Below are 19,586 nucleotides of genomic sequence, written 5' to 3'. Positions count from 1 at the left end.
GAAAAACAGTTTATCAGTTAATTGTGTGGCTCTAAGATGGCTCTGCGCTGTTCTGTTTCTGGCTGTGTCCCCTCCACTTACCATACATCCTGGAACATAGTAGATGCTTAGTAAATGCTTGTCAAATCAATGAATAAATGATCATTAGGTGGCGATAAGGAACAGTTTGGAGGTCTATGGAGCTCTGAGTCCTGGAGGGCAGGCCCAATGTCCCCTAGGACACTGTCCCATCCCCAAGCCGCCCTGTGCCTGTGGCTCTTTACAGGACACCCCACTTCATCTCCTTCGTTCTCACTGGGCCTTCAGTGTCGAGGGACAAGAGATGTACTCTGTTCTTCAGCACTAGATCCAGTTCCTCAATTTTGATGTCTGACCACCCTGGTTGTCTGTCCTATCAGGTGGAACATGGGCCCCTTGCCCATCATCCACATCAGGGCACACTCCTTTGCTCTTTCAGAACATGGATAGAGATTTGCATGCCTAAGATCACAGACTCTCGGTCCCCTGGAGGGCCTGTTAAAACACACATTGCCCGGCCTCTCCCTGAGTTTCTGAGTCAGTAGGTCTGGGTGCAACCCGAAAGTGTTCCAGGTGATGCAGCCGCCACTGTTTGGAGGCACACAGTTGGAGCTCCCCTGGCCTCTAGTTAGCCTCCTCTGTTCATCACCTGTGACCCTTTAGAACCTACACACCCCATGCGTTTGTGTTAATGTCTGGGTTCTGTCTCCCCCTTCACACTGAGGACTGCCTGAGGTCAGGAACGCTCCCCCTGCAGGGATAAGGAACCCCTGGGGACCCAGGTGGTCCTTCCATCATCAGCAACTCCCTCGCAGCGTGCAGCCCCGCTGACAGTCTGCCTCCACCCTGGCCCCCGCCCTGGCCCCCCGCCCAGCCTGGCGGCACTTACTTGGAGCTGGCCCTCGAGTGGCCAAAGGACAGGTCCTTGTTGCAGGACATGGGCGGGCCGTACACGGGGTCCTGCTTGGAGGTGCAGGAGGGCGGGCGCACAGGGCACTTCTTGACCGCCTTCTGGCCGCTGCAGGTGCTGTAGAAGCTGTAGCGGTTCTGGGTGGTCTTCTGGCCCCTGTTGCTCAGCGTGCCCTTGCGCAGGGTGCCCCGAGGGTCACAGTAGAGGTCAGGCTCGCTGCGGCTCGCCTTGATCTTCTGCATGAAGCAGATATCACTGCCTGCGCCGGTTGTGGGACAGGGGCCCCGTGGGTAGTGCCGGCTCCAGTTGTCCATCTGGCTGTAGGAACTGAAGCGCCTGTTGTCATTCTCCCGCTTGAGGGTCCCGTTGTAGATCTGGGCAGAGGAAGGAAGGAAGGCTCAGTGGAGGTTCCTGACCAGGGATTCTGGGTCCAGCTGGCCAAGAGACCCCGACCTCCCCCGGCCTCTGTAATAACTAGTTCATGGAATCCCAGAATGTTCGGAGTGGAAGGCATCTTAGCCATCATCTGATATATTATTTTTTTTCAAACTGCAGGTTGTGACCCAATTTGGATTATGAAATCCATTTAGCTGATTTGTGACTCTCGTTTAAAAAAATAGGACAGCATGGTAGAGGCTGGAATGTAAGCCGTCGGAGTGCAAGGTTGGCTGTTGAGACACATGTTGTGTTGTGGGCTGGGCTGCGATGGAGAACACGTTTCTTACTGTGGTGGGGGGGGGGTAGCCACTCATCCAGTCCTACGTGAATGGCCTTGGCTGGGTGGGGAGTCGGAGGCCCAGAGAAGACAGGGAACTTCCAACTCAGGAGGGAAGGGCGACGCTGGACCTGTGCCCGTGTCCCCAAGTCGTTGCCCTGTCGCCCCGTGAAATTCTCAGACACCGGCAGCTTCCAACACAGCCAGCCTTCCTTGGCCACTTGTACTCAGCGTGGGCAAAATGTCTCCTTTTCTGGCCAGGACTGTTTTCCACTGTTATTTCTCTGCTGAACTCCTCATGTTGCCTCCCCTCTGCCAGGGTAAGAAGCAAATGGTAACATCGCCCTCCGGGTGAACCCCTCACAGGCCAAAGGGAGAACATACTTCTGCTCCTGGGCCTTCTTTGAGCACTGACACACATGAAGGCAGGCCCGGGGGCTTAGGGTGGGGGGCAAGGGGAGCCTCCGGGGCTTTTTGTCAGGCTTGTAGGAGGGACAGGCTGGGCAGAGGCTCAGTCCGACAAGAAAACATACCGTAATGAGGCGCCCCCCGCCAGGGCTCCATGTGAGCTCACCTGGGGATGCGGCCTACCTGGTTAAGAGCCTACAAAGCTGGAGAATTGGTGGGAATGAGCTCGGAACAGATCTGTTGAAGGGGGACTTTCCCAGGAGCTCACAGTCTGGTGGTAGGTCTGCTTGCTCTGACTTGTCCTCAGACTAGAGGGTAACACTGAGCCTATGGAGATAAAGTGTCTCCACACAGGTGCTGACTTGGATCTCACCTTTGCTGGGATGAGCCAGGGCCAAGCCTAGCAGCCCAGAGCCTGCCCGCCCCACCCCATGAGTGTGTGTGTGTGTGTGTGTAGGGGAGGTGGTTAGACAACTGGGCTATTCTCCTCCACACCAGATCTAGCCACACAAGTCTGGGGAGGGGCCTTCTCTTGGCCAGTTCCCTTTCATCTTAGCAGGAAGCCACCGTGGGTCAAGATTCCAGTCAGAAATGGCATCCAAAAGTCAGAAGCCACAAACTGTTAACCTTGACAATGGCGTTCTCATCTCCTCCACCCACATGCTCAGCTGGGCACTCAGGTGGGCATAATTTTCTTCCCCAAACTGGGTCAAACCAACCTACCCCAAAGGGAACAGGTGTGTGGGTGTCTGGGGAGGCATAAATGAGCAATAGGAGGCAGAGGGAATCTGGAATGTGCACTTTGCACAAAATATGCAATTAGGCCACCCCTGCTTTAGGCCAGTGGCCACACCCCTCACCCCTCCATCCTCCCAGGGCGGGGAAGGTGACGATAGCACTTCGGAGGGCAGGCTGAGCACTCCCATGTGGCAGGCTAAGCCTTAAATGGAAATGCAACAAGGAACTCTCTTGTTCTCAGTAAATGACAATCCCGGACGTCAGCTCAGGCACCTGATGAGGAGTCCAAACGCTCATCCTGGACCAAACCCAGCGAAAATGTGATCATGCTGATTAAGCCTGACAGAGGCTTTGGGCTTTGCTCTCCTGTGCTGGGAAAGGAACAATGGGCAGCCCTGCCAAGTCTCGGCGAGGGTGGGCTGCCTAGGGGAAGGGTGCTGGCCGTGCCCTCGGGGGACCAGGCGTGGTGGAGAAGGCAGGGCTGACCCCGTGGGACTGCATTTCCTAGCCCCCCCCATCAGCCACATCCCGGTGGCGTCACCCATTCCCGGGAGCCCCACCCCAGCTCCTTGTGTTATGGCTGCTGGTGGCTGAGGACAGCCGTGGGTGACTCCCGTCATCATGACTCTTTGCTGTTACTTTGACAAGTGGGAGCGCCAAGCTTCCTCTTTGCCAGGCCCTTTCCTGTCCTAGTATCACAGGGGGTCTGGGTTTCCCTCCAAGGCTCAGACAAAGCAGGTTGTCACCGGCCTTCCCTGTGACCTTTCCCCTTTGCTGTCCATCAGGCTGAAATCTTGGGACTCCAGGTACATTCCTCCAGCTCCCTGGGCAGAGGGCGACTCAGTGGTCAAGAACATGGACTCTGGAGCCACACTGCCTAGGCCGAGCCCTGGCCATGTCAACTGCCCGATGGGGGGCCTTGGCAAACTTGCTTGAACACAACACACCTCAGTTCCTTTTTTTTTTTAAATTTGTAAAACTGGGATTATAATTGTACCCAGTGTGGGGAGAATTCAGTGAATGAATGTTTGTAAAGTGCTTAGGACAGTGCATGACATAGATGTTTGTTTAGTAGGGACATTTGTATCCCTCTGATGCTCAGACCGGAGACAGACTGGGGGCCTCTAGGACCTGGCTGAGGGTTGTACATCACCCAAGTTGTACCTAAAGGAGCCACCAGGTTGGCACTTGAGGGGGACGAACCCAGGAAGGTAGGCCAGTCCAGGAAAGGGGAATACACTAGTATTCAGAGCCTCATGCTAGTCTCACCCACTGGCCACAGAACAGGCCTCACTAGGTTTCAGAAAAACAGAGGAGTGTGGTGTGCCTGCACGGCTTTATGACGGAATGGAATGGCGCGGTGTTTCTTTACGTGGGTGCCGTCGGCATTTGGGGCAGGACAATTCTTCATTGTGCAGGTTGCCCCAAGCACTGCAGGATGTTTAGTTGCCTCTGGCCCCCAGGCCCTAAATGCCAGCATGCCTTGCTGTCATTGTGACTAGCAAGAATGCCCCCACGCATTCCAGGTCCTGAGCAAGCAGCTGCAGCTGGAGCGGAATACGCGGTAGTGTGCACCCAGGTGCCCACAGCAGGTGGGAGAGCTTCACTGCCAATGTCGGGTCTCCCAGGCACACCCCCACACCCAGATAGTGATCTGCTGGCAGCGTCCTCTGCTTTGAATACAAAGGACAGTGAGACACAGACACACAGCCCTCGTCTGGTTATCTCACGCTTCCTTGGGAAACTCCAGCCTTGTGTGGTATGGTCCATGCATCAGAACATACCAGAGGCTAGAAACTCGACTTTCTGGGGGCAGAGATGACCCTCAACCAGGAGTAGGCCAGAGAGAGCTGGAGTAGGCCAGAGAGGGCTGCCCTTAGCAAAGAGCCTCTCCTAACCAGGCCCTGCTCTGTTTCCCTTTCTGCTAATGACTTAGGTCTTATAATTCATCCACCTTTCTCCCCTCCTCCCCTTCCTTCTTGGAAAATTGTGGCATTTTATGTCCTGCTGAATGCTCCCAGCCCCTCTTCCTGTTCCTCCTCATGTCAGGAAGTGCTCAGAGGTCAACCTCCTCATTTTGCAGGCAAGGAAACTGAGTCCTGGAGGGTGACTAGACTAACACAGCTCAAGAAGAAGGGCCTCAAAGAACTGAATATAGTCAGTTTCCCCTTGAGAGTCTCATTCAGTCTGAAGAGACCCCCAAACTGGAAGAGCTCCTGTTGGCCCAAGTTCATCGGACATGACAGTGACCAACCATTCAGGACGAGATGGCATCCTTCTGTCCTTCCAACTGAGAATCCTTTCTGACTCCTCCTTTCCCATTCCCACTCCCCAGACTGTGGCCCTGGTGAGCCTCAGCTCGCTGCTGGACAATTCCAGGGCCTCACGCCAACCTCTAACCCAGCCCTTGGGGTCCTGGTGCCTTCCTGGTGGTGCCATCCACCTGACCTTCCTCAGACAAAGCTTTCCTTGCTTGACAAAACCACAGTGTCTCTCTGTTTATTGCAAGAAGAACTCACCAGCCTGGCCCCCTTGCCTGTCTGGTCACCTCTTGCCTCCCCAACACACCCCTTTATGCTATCTGGTGACATCAGCCACATCCTGCTTCTGCCCAACCTCTTCTCCATCCTGCATAGCTTTCCTTGCCCCTCCTCCCAAATCCTGTGTTTCTCCAAGGCCTCTTCCCCAGTCATCTGCACAAGGCCTGCTCCGACCCACCCAAGGCCCCCTCTCCGGATCTCTGTCGTGTCCAGAGCTGGGCTTCTTCATCTGCACACCCCCGCTGGCCGTGACCTTATGTGTTCTTTAGTTGCTAATGGTTTCTGTCATTTTCCCCAAGCTCTCCAGGGCAAAGATGCCCTTTACTGTGCCTAGAACAGGGCTGGCCTCACCGCAATTGCCCAAAGGAGTGCCTTGACTTGCCATGGGAATGTGTGCCTGGGATGGAAATCTGGGCTGTCGGTTGGCACTGGGGTTCCCACAGCCTCCATGGGCCACAGGAGATCCTTGCCAATGAAAAGAGCTGCCAGGAAGGCAGAGGGGTTCCAGATGAGGCAAGCCAGTCTGTGAGGGTGGCCCAGCGTGGCTTCAGGCTATAGGGGTCCAGGATTCTTCCCTTTACCCCTTGACCTGGGCTTTATTAGCGGGTTGGCTGAGCCTAGAGAGTTCTATTCCAGCTCTGGCTGACCAGACAGAAGGAGCCAGGCATGTGCTGGGCAGACCGAGATGAAAAGAGTGTCTGTGTCCCCAGCTATTAGTCCATTTTGAAACCAAGCTTCTGCCAGCAAGGTGGGGCTGGCCAAACCGGCTCTCCTGCAGGACACACCCTGCTCTTCCCTACGAGTCCCACACCCAGCACAGTGCCCAACAGGACCACCTGCAGCAATGTACTCCCCAATGCCCTTCTCACGAGACTGTGTGCACACACACAACTTCATGGGGTCCCCGTGCCTCCCGGGCCGGGCGAAGCCCCTCCTGAGAAAGGACTTGCATTGAAAATGCCTTGAGGACAAATACCATTTGCCACTTCCCTTGTACCGACTACTCCCCCCCTCAGTGCCCATTTGCGGGCCCTGGTGCAGTAGGCATGTTCTCTTTCACCTTCCTGGGATTTCAGTCAGGACTGGGCATAGCTGGCCAGTCACAGGGTGGCCGGGGTGGTGCAGAGGGGCTTCACAATGGGGCAGCTCTGCTCCACTTCTGGGGGGTCTGGAGAGCCCAGGTCCTCTCTCAGCAAGGGCTGCCCAGGACGGGGCAATCAGGGCCCCAGGCGTGGGGAATTCTCTGTGCAGGAGGTTGGGGGCGGGGTGCGGGCAGAGGCGGCTGCTTACTCAGCAGCTGGAGTCACTGAGAGCAGAGAGCTGCTGGGCCTGAGTCACCAAAGGTGGGACTTGGGCAGGAGGAGTGCCAATCCCTGTCTCCTCCTGGGCTCCGCTCCCTCTCTGGCCAGGAGCAGGGGGTCCCACCCTGGGCTGGTCCTCCTTTCTTTCTCTGGCACGTGGCTTTGTGTGATGTGTGGAGAGCACAGCCACCCCAACACTCAGAAGCCCTGACATCTGGGCAAAGAGCAAGCCTGTTCTGTTTGGAGGCGGCTGTGGTGGGTGGGCCCCTGCTGGGGAGTCCTTCGGGGCGGGGAGGAGCTACCCCACGATTCCATTCCCGGCACCCTGAGACCCGCAGTGTTTACTCAGGAGGGAACCCCAGTTTGCGAGCTGAAGGACAGGGGCTGGTGGGTGTCTAGTCAGTTAGACAAGGCACGACAGGAATTGGAAACAGCCTGATGTCAGGAGTTGGGCATCTTCTATCACCTGAATTTTTTAAATGTAAAAAAACCCCCCAAACCCACGAAAATTTTGATGCCCATCTTGGATGTGCAGAGTTCATCAGAGATCTGGTTAATAGTGGTTAGTGTCCCTTGTCACCTTTAAGAGGTGGAAACTGGGAGCCTGCATCGTTCAGGGGAGTAGTAAGAAACATGGGTGATTACGGGGCGCCTGGGTGGCTCAGTCGGTTAAGCGGCTGCCTTCGGCTCAGGTCATGATCCCAGGGTCCTGGGATCAAGCCCCGCATCGGGCTCCCTGCTCAGCGGGGAGCCTGCTTCTCCCTCTCCCTCTGCCTGCCTCTCTGCCTACTTGTTCTCTCTCTCTCTCTGTCAAATAAATAAAATCTTAAAAAAAAAAAAAAGAAACATGGGTGATTTGGAACAAGTTTTCTAAAGTATCTGGATAACGGCAACCCAACTAGAAAAGATCCTAAATATCTCAAACTCCAGGCTGTGGCTTGTGGGTCTTTCAAGATGGTGCTGCTCTCTCCAGGGAGCTCACAATTTCGGTGAAAGAGACATCCTGCCCCGATGGGCTCCAGGCTCCAAGTCTGCATCCCAGGCTCATGGGAGGGTCAGGCCCAATGAGGCTCCTGGCACTATCGGGCACCAGGACCCAACATATACTTGGGCACCCGGCACCTTGCCAAGAGCTTGAGCTTCATGACATCTGCCGTCTCAACAGATCACTGTGGCAGCCCCCGCACCCAACTCTGTCTCCACGCCCTGCTCCCTGCTTCACTGTTAACCTGTGGGAAAACGTGGATTTTCTGAAAATCTTCTCCGGAACCTCTCCCCCTTCACATCTGAGCAGTGGTTTTTTCTTAGCCCCTGGAACTCCCAGGATGGGTTCGGGGAGCAAGGACCTAAAGTTTCACGTGTACACATCTCTGTTATATTTGAGAAAGGAAATCTCCAGCAGGTGTTTACCACCTGTGAGAACAGGCCCCGTGGCAAAGGACCTCCAGACCTCAGCCACCTCTCTTTCATGAGTTCATGCTCAGGCAAGTCTGAGGCAAGACTATCCTGCCCTCCAAGAGCCCCCTGTTCCAGGGTCCTATCTTCTGCTTTTTGAACCCAGAGGCTGACCCCATTGCCCCAGTAACTGTTCATCCTGGGGAGGAGCCCTATAAGGTTTCAACATGAAATAACTCCTGGACTCTCAAAGGATACACCGGTTCCTGGAAGAGCATAGTCGAGAGTCAGGAGGATCCCATTAAGCCAGGCACCCCACCCCCCACCCCATGACAGGAAGTCTGGGGGAGGCTCAGCGGCTCCTTAACCACCCCCCACACATGGGGCCAGGAGGTGCTTCCAGATATAAGAAGAAGAGGGCCAAAGGCCGTGAGGTGGGAGCATCCTCAGGAGCAGATGCTTACTTGGCCCCAAACACAGCTCCTTGGAGTCACCACTAGTGGAAGGAAACTGCTCCCACTGATGAGAAAGCCAAGAATCTCACATGAAAGGAGAAAGAGGTGGCTGCATCCCCCAGGGCTCCGGTGATGGATCTCCTCTCTGGAAGATGAGCCGGTGTGCCCGTATGTGCACACACTCCCATATGCACACCCGCCTACACGGGACACACATCGCTTTGCTGGCAGCGGACCATGCTAGGGAAGGTCTTTGGAAGTTCCTGAACATATTGTAAGAACAACTTAGCAGGCATGGCGCTTTACAGTTTGCAAAGAGCTTCCTTGCCTTCATCGTCTTGTTGGAGACTCCTGTGGGCCAGCACTTGCCAGTAAAGTGTCAGGGCAGATGGCAGCATGGTCATGCTCTCTGTGAGCATTTATTAAGCACATAGAGCTTGAGGCATGGCTAAGGCCACACAGCTAAGATGTGGCAGACCGTGACCCAGGACTCAGGTCTCCAACCTCCCTCCTGTGTTTGTCCTCCAGCCACTCTGCCGCCAGAGTCTGGTGACATGAAGGAAGACTAAATGGCAAAGAGCCCCTGCAGCTAGGGGATGCTCTGCAGGAACATCACCCTCATCTCTGGCTAGTTGCTGGCCCTGACTCCTAGGAAGCTCCTTGCCCAGGGGCTGCAGATGTAGGAGGTATTTGCTCCCTGCTTTTGGCCTATTGTGGGAGATCCTTAGAGACATTTAGGAAGAGTGTAGCTCCTCAGTTGTGTGACGCAACCTTACTGCCCAAAGACCTGGGCTAGAAGACCCTCTGCTCCAAGGGACACCAGTGGGCAAGGAGACCTTGTGGTCATGACAACTGGTCTGTCTTGGCCAGGACCACAAGACTGAAGGTGCAGAAAAGTGACTGTTTGGTACCCTTTCAACCACGCCTTGCTCCAAATGCACCACTGAACGCACACAGATTGGGCTGGGAAAGCAGGGAGTCATGTCAAGACCGCTGACCGACGCTGGGCCTGGAGTTCCTGGAATTAGCCAAGTCTCGCTGAGCTTCTTCATGCTCAGGGAGTAGGGCCACCCTGCTTCCAGCCTCGGGGGCAGTCAGGAGGGAGAAGAAGGGAGCACTGGGCCACTGGCTGGCCCTGAGCTCCCCAACTCTCCCAGGTTTCTTTTCACAGCACCCCCACTCTGCTCCCAGCACCATGGGGCCTCCAAGGGCTGCAGGCAGATGTGGAAGAGGCCCAGGACTTCCACTGGACCTTCTCCTAGTTGGCCGCGGGGAGAAATCCCACAGAGCTCAGCACTCAGCAGGCCATCAATTAGTTCAGAGAACTGTAGACACTTGGTCGGAAATATCATCTTTGGGGCACCTGGTGGCTCAGTTGGTTAAGCATCTGACTCTTGATTTCGGCTCAGGTCATGATCTCAGGGTCCTGGGATTGAGCCCCATGTCAGGCTCTACACTCAGCATGGAGTCTGCTTGGGATTCTCTCCCTCTGCCCCTGCCCCCGCACTTGTGCGCACTCTCTTTCTCTCAAATAAATAAATAAAATTTTAAAATAAAAAAGAGGGTGCCTGGGTGGTTCAGTCGTTAAGCATCTGCCTTTGGCTCGGGTCATGATCTCAGGGTCCTGGGATGGAGCCCTGCATCGGGCTCCCTGCTCGGCGGGAAGCCTTCTTCTCCTTCTCCCACTCCCCCTGTTTGTGTTCCCTCTCTCGCTGTGTCTCTCTCTGTCAAATAAATAAATAAAATCTTTAAAAAAATAAAAAAAGAAACATCATCTCTACCTGAAACCATAAAACTCCTAGAAGAAAACATACTAAGCTCCTTGACTAGATCTTGGTGATGGTTTTTTGAATCTGACACCAAAGCAAAAGAAATAAAAGCAAAAATAAATAAGTGGGACTACATTATTCTAAGCCCTTCTGCATAGCAAAGGAAACCATCAACAAAATGAAAAGGCAACCTACTGAATGGGAGAAAATATTTGCAAATCATACATCTGATAAGGTGTTAGTACCCAAAATATATAAAGAACTCATACAAATCAATAGGAAAAAACAAACAAAAATCTGATTTAAAAATGGGCAGATCTGAATAGACATTTTTCCAAAGGAGACAAGCAAATGGCCAACAGGTACATGAAAAGGTGCTCAACATCATTAGTTGTCAGGGAAATACAAATCAAACCACAACAAGATATCACCTCACACCTGTTAGAATGGCTAGAAAGACAAGAAATAGCAAATGTTGGCGAGAATGTGGAGAGAAGGAGACCCTTGCGCACTGTTGGTGGGAATGCAAACTGGTGGAAAACAGGATGGAGTTTCCTTAAATAATTAAAAATAGGACTACTCTGTCATCCAGCAATTCTACTTTGGGGCATTTATCCAAAGAAAATGAAAATACTAATTTGAAAAGATATGTGCATTCCCTGTGTTCGCTGAAGCATTATTTACAATGGCCAAGACATGGGAACGACCTAATGTCAAATAAATAAAATCATCGATGGATGAATGGATAAAGAAATTGTGGCGTATATATACGTACAATGGAGTATTATGAAGCCATAAAAAGAATGAAATCTTGTCGTTCCCAACACCATGGATGGACGTTCAGGGTATTATGTTAAGTGAAATAAGTCAGACAGGGAAAGACAATTATCATATGACCTCTCTTATATGTAGAATCTGAAACCCATCCCCCCAAACCCAAAAACCTAAGAACAAATACACAAAAATCAAGCTTATAGATGCAGAGAACAGACTGCTGGCTGCCAGAAGTGGGGGGGTGGGTGGGAGGCTGGGGAAATGAGTGAAGGGGGTCAAAAGGTTAAAAAAAATATCATTTTTAAATGCTCCCTAAAAAAAAAAAAACTATTCAGTCGGGCATGTGGCTGGTCACCTTGGAGAGGGGGCTGCGCTCTGTCGCTCTACCTGACCTGCTGGACCAGCTTTAGGAAAATTATCCTGCATGATGAGTTTGTGACCCAGAATCTCCCCAAGGGTGGGACAGGCACCGCTGGTGTTTGTGAGGTGACATCAGAGCATTTAAGGCACCACAATAACCAACATTGGCGCACATGGAAAGCGCTTCCTTTTTCCATTTGATCACCACAAGGAGAAAGTCTAGGCTGGTGCCAGCATGTTTCTTTAACACTTGCCAGCCTCTCTTTCTGAGCAGAAAGAAAAAAAAAGCTTTATCTAGCAGGAATTAAATAATGATTTGTTTTTATTCTATTTATTATTATTGGTTTTAAGTTACAGTTAGCCTTCATCTATGGCAAAGAATACTGGGGTTTTTTTTTTTCACTTTTGAGTTAGTGATATAAATTTTCCTTTGAAAATTTCCCTTGAAATTTAAAAGTAAGTACATCAGAAATAAATCATATTTGGTTGATGATTTCATAAAAATTGTGACAGCAGACTGCAAATGACCCAGGTTTGGGAAACACTGGGGCCCACAGTGGCAAGGGTACCCAGATGCAACAGTGTGACAAGGTGCTCTGGGCAAGGCGTCGGGGAGATCGGGCGCGAGGAGTGCGGAGTTCGGGGTCCCAGTCCTGGTGCTTCCCTGTCTGGCTGTGCAGCCTTGGGCAGTCACCTCACCTTTCTGATCCTGTTTCCCCAGCTACGGAGTGCCCTACAAGGCTTCTTCGGACTTTGGCATTCTATGATTCAGCCACCACTGAAGTCACAGCCTCCTTCCCAACCTAGCTCAGTGCTTCTGAACAAACCCCACAAACCCCACCTTCATCCCCTTCAGGCCACACCCTTGTGCGCCCTGCAAGGGAGTAGGAGGGGAGTGCTGGGGGTCTAGAGCCCCAGAGCTGCTTCTCTTCCCAGCCATGTCTCTACTACCCCTCCCCGCCACCCCAACCTGATTTGATTTTGTTTTTCAGCTGAGTTTGCTCTCCTGGGGCAGGAAGGCCTCCGTAGAGACTTGCCAGGGCCCTGGGGGAGAATGCTGAGCCTCACCCTAGCGAAGGGTGGGGATGGCTCTTCCACCCACTTGGGAAATGCTGCAGCAGTTGTCTCGCTGAGCTCTGTGACAAAAGGAAAACTCTCAAACCAGAAAAGAGGCATCAGAAGATCTACCCGGGGCTGTGTTTTCGTGGACCTCCTTTACGTCCCCCCCCTCCGTTTCCTGGCTTTGGAGCATTTGCAGTTCGCCTGGCAGGAGAGGAGATCCTGACTCACTCCAGCCCACTGGGCTCTGGACTCAGTTCTGCCAAGTCTACCTGTGAGGTACCGGGCAAGTCCCTGCACTTTTCTGCAGCTTGATTTCCCAGCACAGAACATCAGAAGAAGAAGAACACCTACCGATCTCACGAAGACGGAGGAATCAAGTGGGGAAATAAAAACATGAACACTTTGGGTAAATTCAAAATGCTGCACCAATTCAAGGGATTATTAAATGACAGGGATGCTGAAGATGGGAGTTCTTCCCCTGTGAGAGCCAGCTGCAGATGAAGGCGGTGGGGCTGTGGCCGCCTGGCGAGCTGCCACCTGCCTGCTCACCCCAGAACCTGGGCGGGGGGGGGGGGGCTGCCCAGACCTTCTGCTCCCTCTGGGGCCTGGGGCTGGAGCTGGGGAAGGAGGCCTCCCCACCCTGCCACTTATAGCTGAGGGAACAGAGGCCTGCAGAGGTTTAGGTTAGCTTTGAATGACATCCTCTCTGATGCTCTTGTTTCCTCCTTTAGTTGCTTTTAACTATAGTGTCAGGACTTTAAAGACTTGTTGGTTGAGTAGATTCGTTCTTGTCAGAACCAAAAAAAAAAAGAAAAAACCAAACCAACCAACCAACCAACCAACCAAACACACAAAACATCAGGCCCCAAACAAAACTCCACCAATTTCTTTTCTGGAGAAGAATAAAGTTTACAATTATCCTTGATTCTTCCAATCTTCCCTGTAACGTTTCAGAGGCTCTACTTTGAATATGTGTGTGAGAAGGAAGGTGAGAATAGTGACCAACTCAGGCCACCTTCCTTCTCGGAAGAAGGCCTAATTCCATTCCATGGGGCCAGACGGTCAGCCGCCTCACACTATCCACCCCGGCCTTGCCCTAAACTCAGAGCTCTCTGCAAACCGAGTGAAGTATTTGTGGAGACTTGCTGACAGATTAAGCTGAAGGAAGATGTAAAAGAAGCTCTGTCATCTCTCCTGAGGAGAGACGTGCCGTCTGAGAAGGGCCAGCTGCTGAACGACTGTGCCCAGGGCCGGCAAAGCCTGATGCGGCCCACCAGCTCTATCGCTGCCCCCCTGAGCCCCTGACTCTAACCTCTGTCCCTGAGCATTCCGGCCAAATTGTCTGGCCTCCCGTCCCCCATGAGGGTCCCCACTGCCTTCTCCTGGGTCCCGTGCTCCTCAGGGGCAGAAGGCTGGGGTGGGCGGCAGGCTCGCTGAGCTTAGAGGGCATCACGGGTCCTGCGCCCCCAGGAATTGGTGGCAGGAGGCCAGGGAGGCTTACGAGGCTTCTGGAGCTGGCAACAGGCAAACAGCCGCCCTCCTTGGTGGGGGATCAGTCAGAAAAGAGGGCCCAGAAGCTATTGTCAGACCGAGCCCCAGGCCTAGGAGCGCTTCTCCTCTGCCCACATCCTCTCCTTTCATACCCCGTTCCAAGCTCAGCTCTTCCAGGAGCCTGGCCTGGTTTCCTCCACCCTTGGATGCCACTGGCACGTACTTGCTGGAACCACGTTCCCCTCCCTTTGCAAGCCCATGGTGCGGACACGGGAGGCATTCCCCGATTCCTCGCCCTCGAGGAAGGCCACAGGATCTGAAGAGATGGCCTGAGCCACTGTCTCGTCTGTTGATGGGCCCAAGGCCCGGCCAGGAGGGGAGTCCCAGCAGCAGTCACCGGGGCAGTGATGTTCTGAGAAGCCCACGGCCAGGCCGGCGCTTCTTCCTTTCCTCCGCCTTATCTCTGGCCTCTGAAGAGTCCTCCCTGGCCTGCCCGAGCCTCAGCCAGGAGGAGGTAGTCTCGGGCCTCCCCGAGGGGCTGGAGTCAGCCATGCAGGGAAGTCAAGCACTAAAGGAAGCCTGTCCCTTCTGGCTCCAGTTCGAAGGCAGCGGAACTTCTCACGTGGAAAGCCGAGCCCCTCCAGTGGGCTACAGCTTATGAAGGAGGGCCCCTCCCCAAGGGACACCCCAGATCCAGTTGTTGGCCACAGCTTCTTCCATAGGCGTGTCTGTAACCTCAGCAAGGTGTCTGTGAAAACACGCCACAAGGCAAGCGACTGCTTTCCACAGGGAGGGGGCCCCGGAGCCGGCCGGGCCAGCTCTCACTCCCGCGCCTCCCGCTCTCGGGCACATTCTGTCCCTCAGCAAGCAGGATCATTGTCTCTTCTTGTCGGGTGAGAGCCTGGGGGCCTCATGGGACCCTCCTATCTCCCAGGCCGAGTGGGAGTGAGTCACGGCCTGGCAGTGGGGATACTGACTTGGCAAACACATCAATCACTCCCTCTTGGAGAAGGAGCCACTCTATCTTTCCTTCCCCTGCACTTTTTTTTCTTTTTTTAAAAGATTTTATTTATTTATTTGACAGAGTGACAGCGAGAGAGGGAACACAAGCAGGGGGAGTGGGAGAGGGAGAAGCAGACTTCCCACCGAGCAGGGAGCCCGATGCAGGACTCGATCCCAGGACCCTGGGATCATGACCTGAGCTGAACGAAGGCAGACGCTTAACCGACTGAGCCACCCAGGCGCCCCTCCCCTGGACTTTTCAAGAACAGAGGCCCGGCCGGTGCTGCCAAAGGAACCCAGGGGCCCCAAGTGACCTTCAGAGCTGAGAAATGGGAGCAGGGGGGGAGGTGGAGCCCGAGTTTTAAGTCGGGATAGTTACAAGGTGGAGCCATTTGCCATGTCTATTTCCTCTCTGTAAAGCCAAAGTAAATGAGGTCCTACCACCTTTCCAGCCTGTTGCAAGGGTTAATTAACTGCTGTTTTCCTGGTGCTTGGAGATGCTCAGATGAAAGCAGGGAGGAAGTGCAGAAGCCGGTATCCCTCCGGAGGCCTGAGGTGAGAGGTCTTAGCAGGAAGACCTGCCCCTGCCCCTGCTCCCAGGGAGACCTCCATGTAGGCTTTGGCTACGGAGTCCTGTAGCTACTCAGACTCAGCTCTCAAGTCACACAGAACCCTGAGAAGCTAGAGCTGAATGGGTCCTTGTCTCAGATCTAATCCCCCTGCCTTGCTCCCTGGATGGGAGAGCCAAGGTCTGGAGAGGTGAAGACCACCCCAGATCCCTCAGTTTGTGGTAGCCCAGCTAAGACAAGAATCCAGGCCTCCCACTACTGATCTGACATGTCAGAGCCACAACCCCTTACTGCTTTGGAATAGGAATTCTCACCCATTTTAGAGAGAGATGGGCAAGCTGAGTCTCAGTCAGGTTAAGAACTTGCCCGGGTCATGTAGCCAGTAAAGGAGCAAAGCGAGGATTTGGATCCAAAGTTTCTGGCTGAAGTTCAAGGTTTATTCCTCTACACCAGGCTGTTTTTGGGAATAGACTGTGTTAACTGTGCATTGGTAAAGATGGTCTCTTTCTCTGCTTCAAGGGCAAGGATCATGTCATGTTTCTCTCTGGCAGATCCTCTGTAGTACCTGGCCCAAGGCCCCCCCAGCCTGTGTGGACACTCCAACCACACAGCTAACTGGAGAACACTGTGCTTGGGTTTCCCATCCCCTATGGGAGCTTCACGCAACCCCAGCCCTCTCATCTGTAAAAATGGGCCACCCAGGTGGCTTCAGGTTTCGACGGGGCAGGATCACTTCTTCTCAGGGTGAGGGTCCCTAGCACGTTGTCTACAAAACTCTGTCATGGGTGGATCATCAAATACTGACATATCTGTTAGGCGAGTTCAGCTAAGAAGGGTTTGGGAAAAAGATTTACCAGTGAATCCTGGATTAAAGTAGAGAAACGGGGTCAATAAACAGGACAAAGGCAGAGTTTTCCCTGGTTATACTCCTGGGGATTCTCACCCTCAGGAGCACGGGGCTGGATTTAACTGAGCACGGTTGAGGGATTCAATATGGCGGCACCCCAGGTGTGCCCTAGCCCAGACCTCCTGGCTGACGATGCCCACATGGCTTCTCTCTCCTAGAAATCAACTCCTGGGCAGGAGGGTCTAGTTCAATCCACAACCAAAGAACATTTCACTTGATGTGACTCCTAGAAGACCTGAATGCTCAAGATGTGCTTCCTGATTTGTGAGTAGGAAAATCTGTTTGAGCTGGAGATGATAGAAAAGGAGGTAACTGTCTTAATCCAGAAACATTCCCTGGAAATCAAAATTGTCCACTTGCCTCAGCTTCATCTTGACAAACCCTGTGATAAGAACCCACTTCCAGCTTTGGAATGGAAGGGCTGTGCCTTCCAGTGCCTTGAGCTCTCTACTCCCCTCATCTTGGTCTCAGCTGACCCAGAGGAAGGTATTTGAGGGACCCATTACAAGGTCCCCTAACAGGAGTCAAACAGCTTCCACTTTCTCACCAGAAGTGGCTATGGCCTGAAGTAATTCTGTTTGTGTCCCTGGCCTAGGAGAGGAGCACTTAAGGGAGTCCTGTTTTTATTACAGGGAATGTGTGGGAAGATACCCTGACCTAGGGATGCCAGACTTGGCAAATAAAAATACCATATCTGAATTTCAGGTAAACAACAAATAACATTTCAGTGTAAATATGTCCCAAGTACTGTATTTTATTGCATTTTATTTGGCACCTCTGCCCTGACCCCCATTAATCCTTAGGGCTGAGTGAATCCAGCTTGAGTTTAGGAAGGAAAAAATGGCTGCTCTCTGCTTCTTTTGGGGGAGGCTGGCTCCTCAAGGAAAGAGTAGGCTTGGTTGGGGGACAGGAGGAGGGAGGAAATTAAGGGATCCAAACTCTCTTGCAGGTCCCTAAAACACAGTTGTGGTGTTAAAAGATTGAGATGCAAAAACAAAAACCAAACCAAAACAAAAACCCCACATAAAAGGACTACCAAAAGTCTGGAGTAATGAGAACAAAACTCCATTAGACTAGGAGTTAGGAGGCCGGGGGTCCAGTCTGCTGTCCTATTAAGCAGCTGTGTGACCCTTGCTGAGTAATTTACCCTCTCTGGACCTGGATATCCTCAGCTGTAAAGTGTCAGCCTCCCGGGGGCCCTAATATTTCACTAGTCTGGTCCTGAGAACTGGAGCAGAACAGCAGAGTCGGTTTATCTGAGAAATTGAGCAGGGAGGCTAAAAACTGCCCCATCCTGCCCCACCTCCCCTCACTCCTCCCTCTCCCTGAGGTCTGTGCCACCCTGGGGCTCCTGCCGTGTCTCTGAAGGAGGAGGAGGGTGGAACGGCCGGTGGAGAGTTGACTGGATCAATCAACTTTGGATTGATCAATCTTTGGATCAATCTTCCCTTGTCCTTAAGCCCCTTGATGCTTTTTGTGTGTCAGATTAAATTTAAGTTTTACGTTATGATAAGACTCTCTTGGTTCAATTTTCTTAATTTGTGATATAAGTGATCATAGACTATAAATGGTACAGTTTTACATCTATTTAAATTAGAAGACTATTGCTAATATAGAATATAAGGTCAAATCGTAAGGTAACACCACTGCTTTTAAAAGATTTTTAGAACTTTCATTTTGGAACTGCCTGCAGATCCTTTGCATATTTAAATAACATATATACTTCATGGTGACTGATCTTTGTTATTTGAAGTTCATTTGATATTTGGAACTGGAGCTAAATCTGAAAAGTGAGGTGCTCAAAGTGGCTAATATTGTTTCTGGTCAAATACAGGTCACGACAGTAAAGAAATAAGGCTGGTTTTCTTATATTTTTTATAAAATATAACTTTAAACACTGATAGCTGTGTTTAAAAAAAATTTTTTTTAGAGGGTCTGGAAATATTTTGAGCAATGGCAGAACTGATGCAGTAGTCCAGAAGAGCAAATAATGGCTGCATTTGACTTGTCCTTTGACCTCCATGCTTCTCCCAACTCGACTGCAAGTTCACTGAGGGCAAAGACCAAATCCCCTCATCTGGGAGTCTGCAGTGCGCCTCGCTCCCTGCCCTGCCCCGGAGTTGCTCAATACAAGTTGGCTGACGGCGTGAACGTGAAGTATCTGCAGGAAACGGTCCTTCAGCAGCTTTCAGCAACTGCTGAAACCCGCTGACGAGGCTTGTGCAGATGAACCACATCCTGCTCCCCTCACTCCCTGCCCTCTGCCGCCATATTGGTTTCACCAGAAGGGAGGAGAGGAAATGGTCCCGTGCCAGTTGTACCAGCCATGAGAAAATCCCACGGGCATAGATTATCTCACTGCCACCGAGCTCTATTACCTTTTGTCCCTCTCTCCTTCGCCCTAAGTCCTGGCCCCGCTTGGGTTTGCCCCGTCCTTGGCTGATTATATGCCCGGCTCCTGTATCAATTATTCCATTTCCTCCCTACCTTGCCCCCTCCCTCTGCCAAATCCTCATATGTGCTCAGCTCTTCACCGTTCCCATGGCCCCTCCTGAGCTGAGAGGAGACAGGACGTGCCTCAGCAGCTACCCTGTCATGAGTCATGTCTGAAGTCCCGCCAGCGAAGAAGGAGCAAGGAGGGTTGGGCCTTAGGGCGCGGGAAAGGGAAGGCATTTTCATGGATTGTCAGAAAACAGGCGCAGGGACGGGTGGGGGCAGTTTGGGAGCATCAGGAGCTGCTGAGATTACTGAACACTAAGTTGATTAACCAGAAGAAATGCCCAACATGGGCCAGGTGGAGATTTTTTTTTTTTTTTAAGATTTTATTTATTTATTTGCGAGAGAGAGAATGAGAGACAGAGAGCACGAGAGGGAGGAGGGTCAGAGGGAGAAGCAGACTCCCCGCTGAGCAGGGAGCCCGATGCGGGACTCGATCCCGGGACTCCGGGATCATGACCTGAGCCGAAGGCAGTCGCTTAACCGACTGAGCCACCCAGGCGCCCAGGTGGAGATTTTTTTTAAAAGTAAGACCTCTGAAAGAGTTCCTTTGCAGTTCTTGGTTACAAATTTCCATGTGTAATGACCCCACACTGCCCATCTGATAACACTTCACTGTTAATGTAACATCAACCTGTGGGTGAAGTACACACACAGATATCCTCATTCCCATTTT

General features: G+C 52.4%; 1 protein-coding gene across 1 annotated transcript in view; it reads right to left on the bottom strand.

Moving 5' to 3' along the window:
• The window catches only part of PKP1 (plakophilin 1), a 50,452-nt gene that overhangs the window by 18,102 nt on the left and 12,764 nt on the right, over positions 1–19,586 (bottom strand). Inside the window, exon 3 of the mRNA XM_036086656.2 lies at positions 908–1,302. Coding sequence (XP_035942549.2) covers positions 908–1,302 — 395 coding nt within the window. The remainder of the gene's footprint in view (positions 1–907; positions 1,303–19,586) is intronic.

This window comes from Halichoerus grypus, chromosome 7, assembly GCF_964656455.1.
Source record: "Halichoerus grypus chromosome 7, mHalGry1.hap1.1, whole genome shotgun sequence".
In the NCBI taxonomy this organism is placed as follows: domain Eukaryota; kingdom Metazoa; phylum Chordata; class Mammalia; order Carnivora; family Phocidae; genus Halichoerus; species Halichoerus grypus.
The sequence above is the reverse complement of the archived record's forward strand: the minus strand, read 5'-3'. Positions and strand labels throughout refer to the sequence as shown.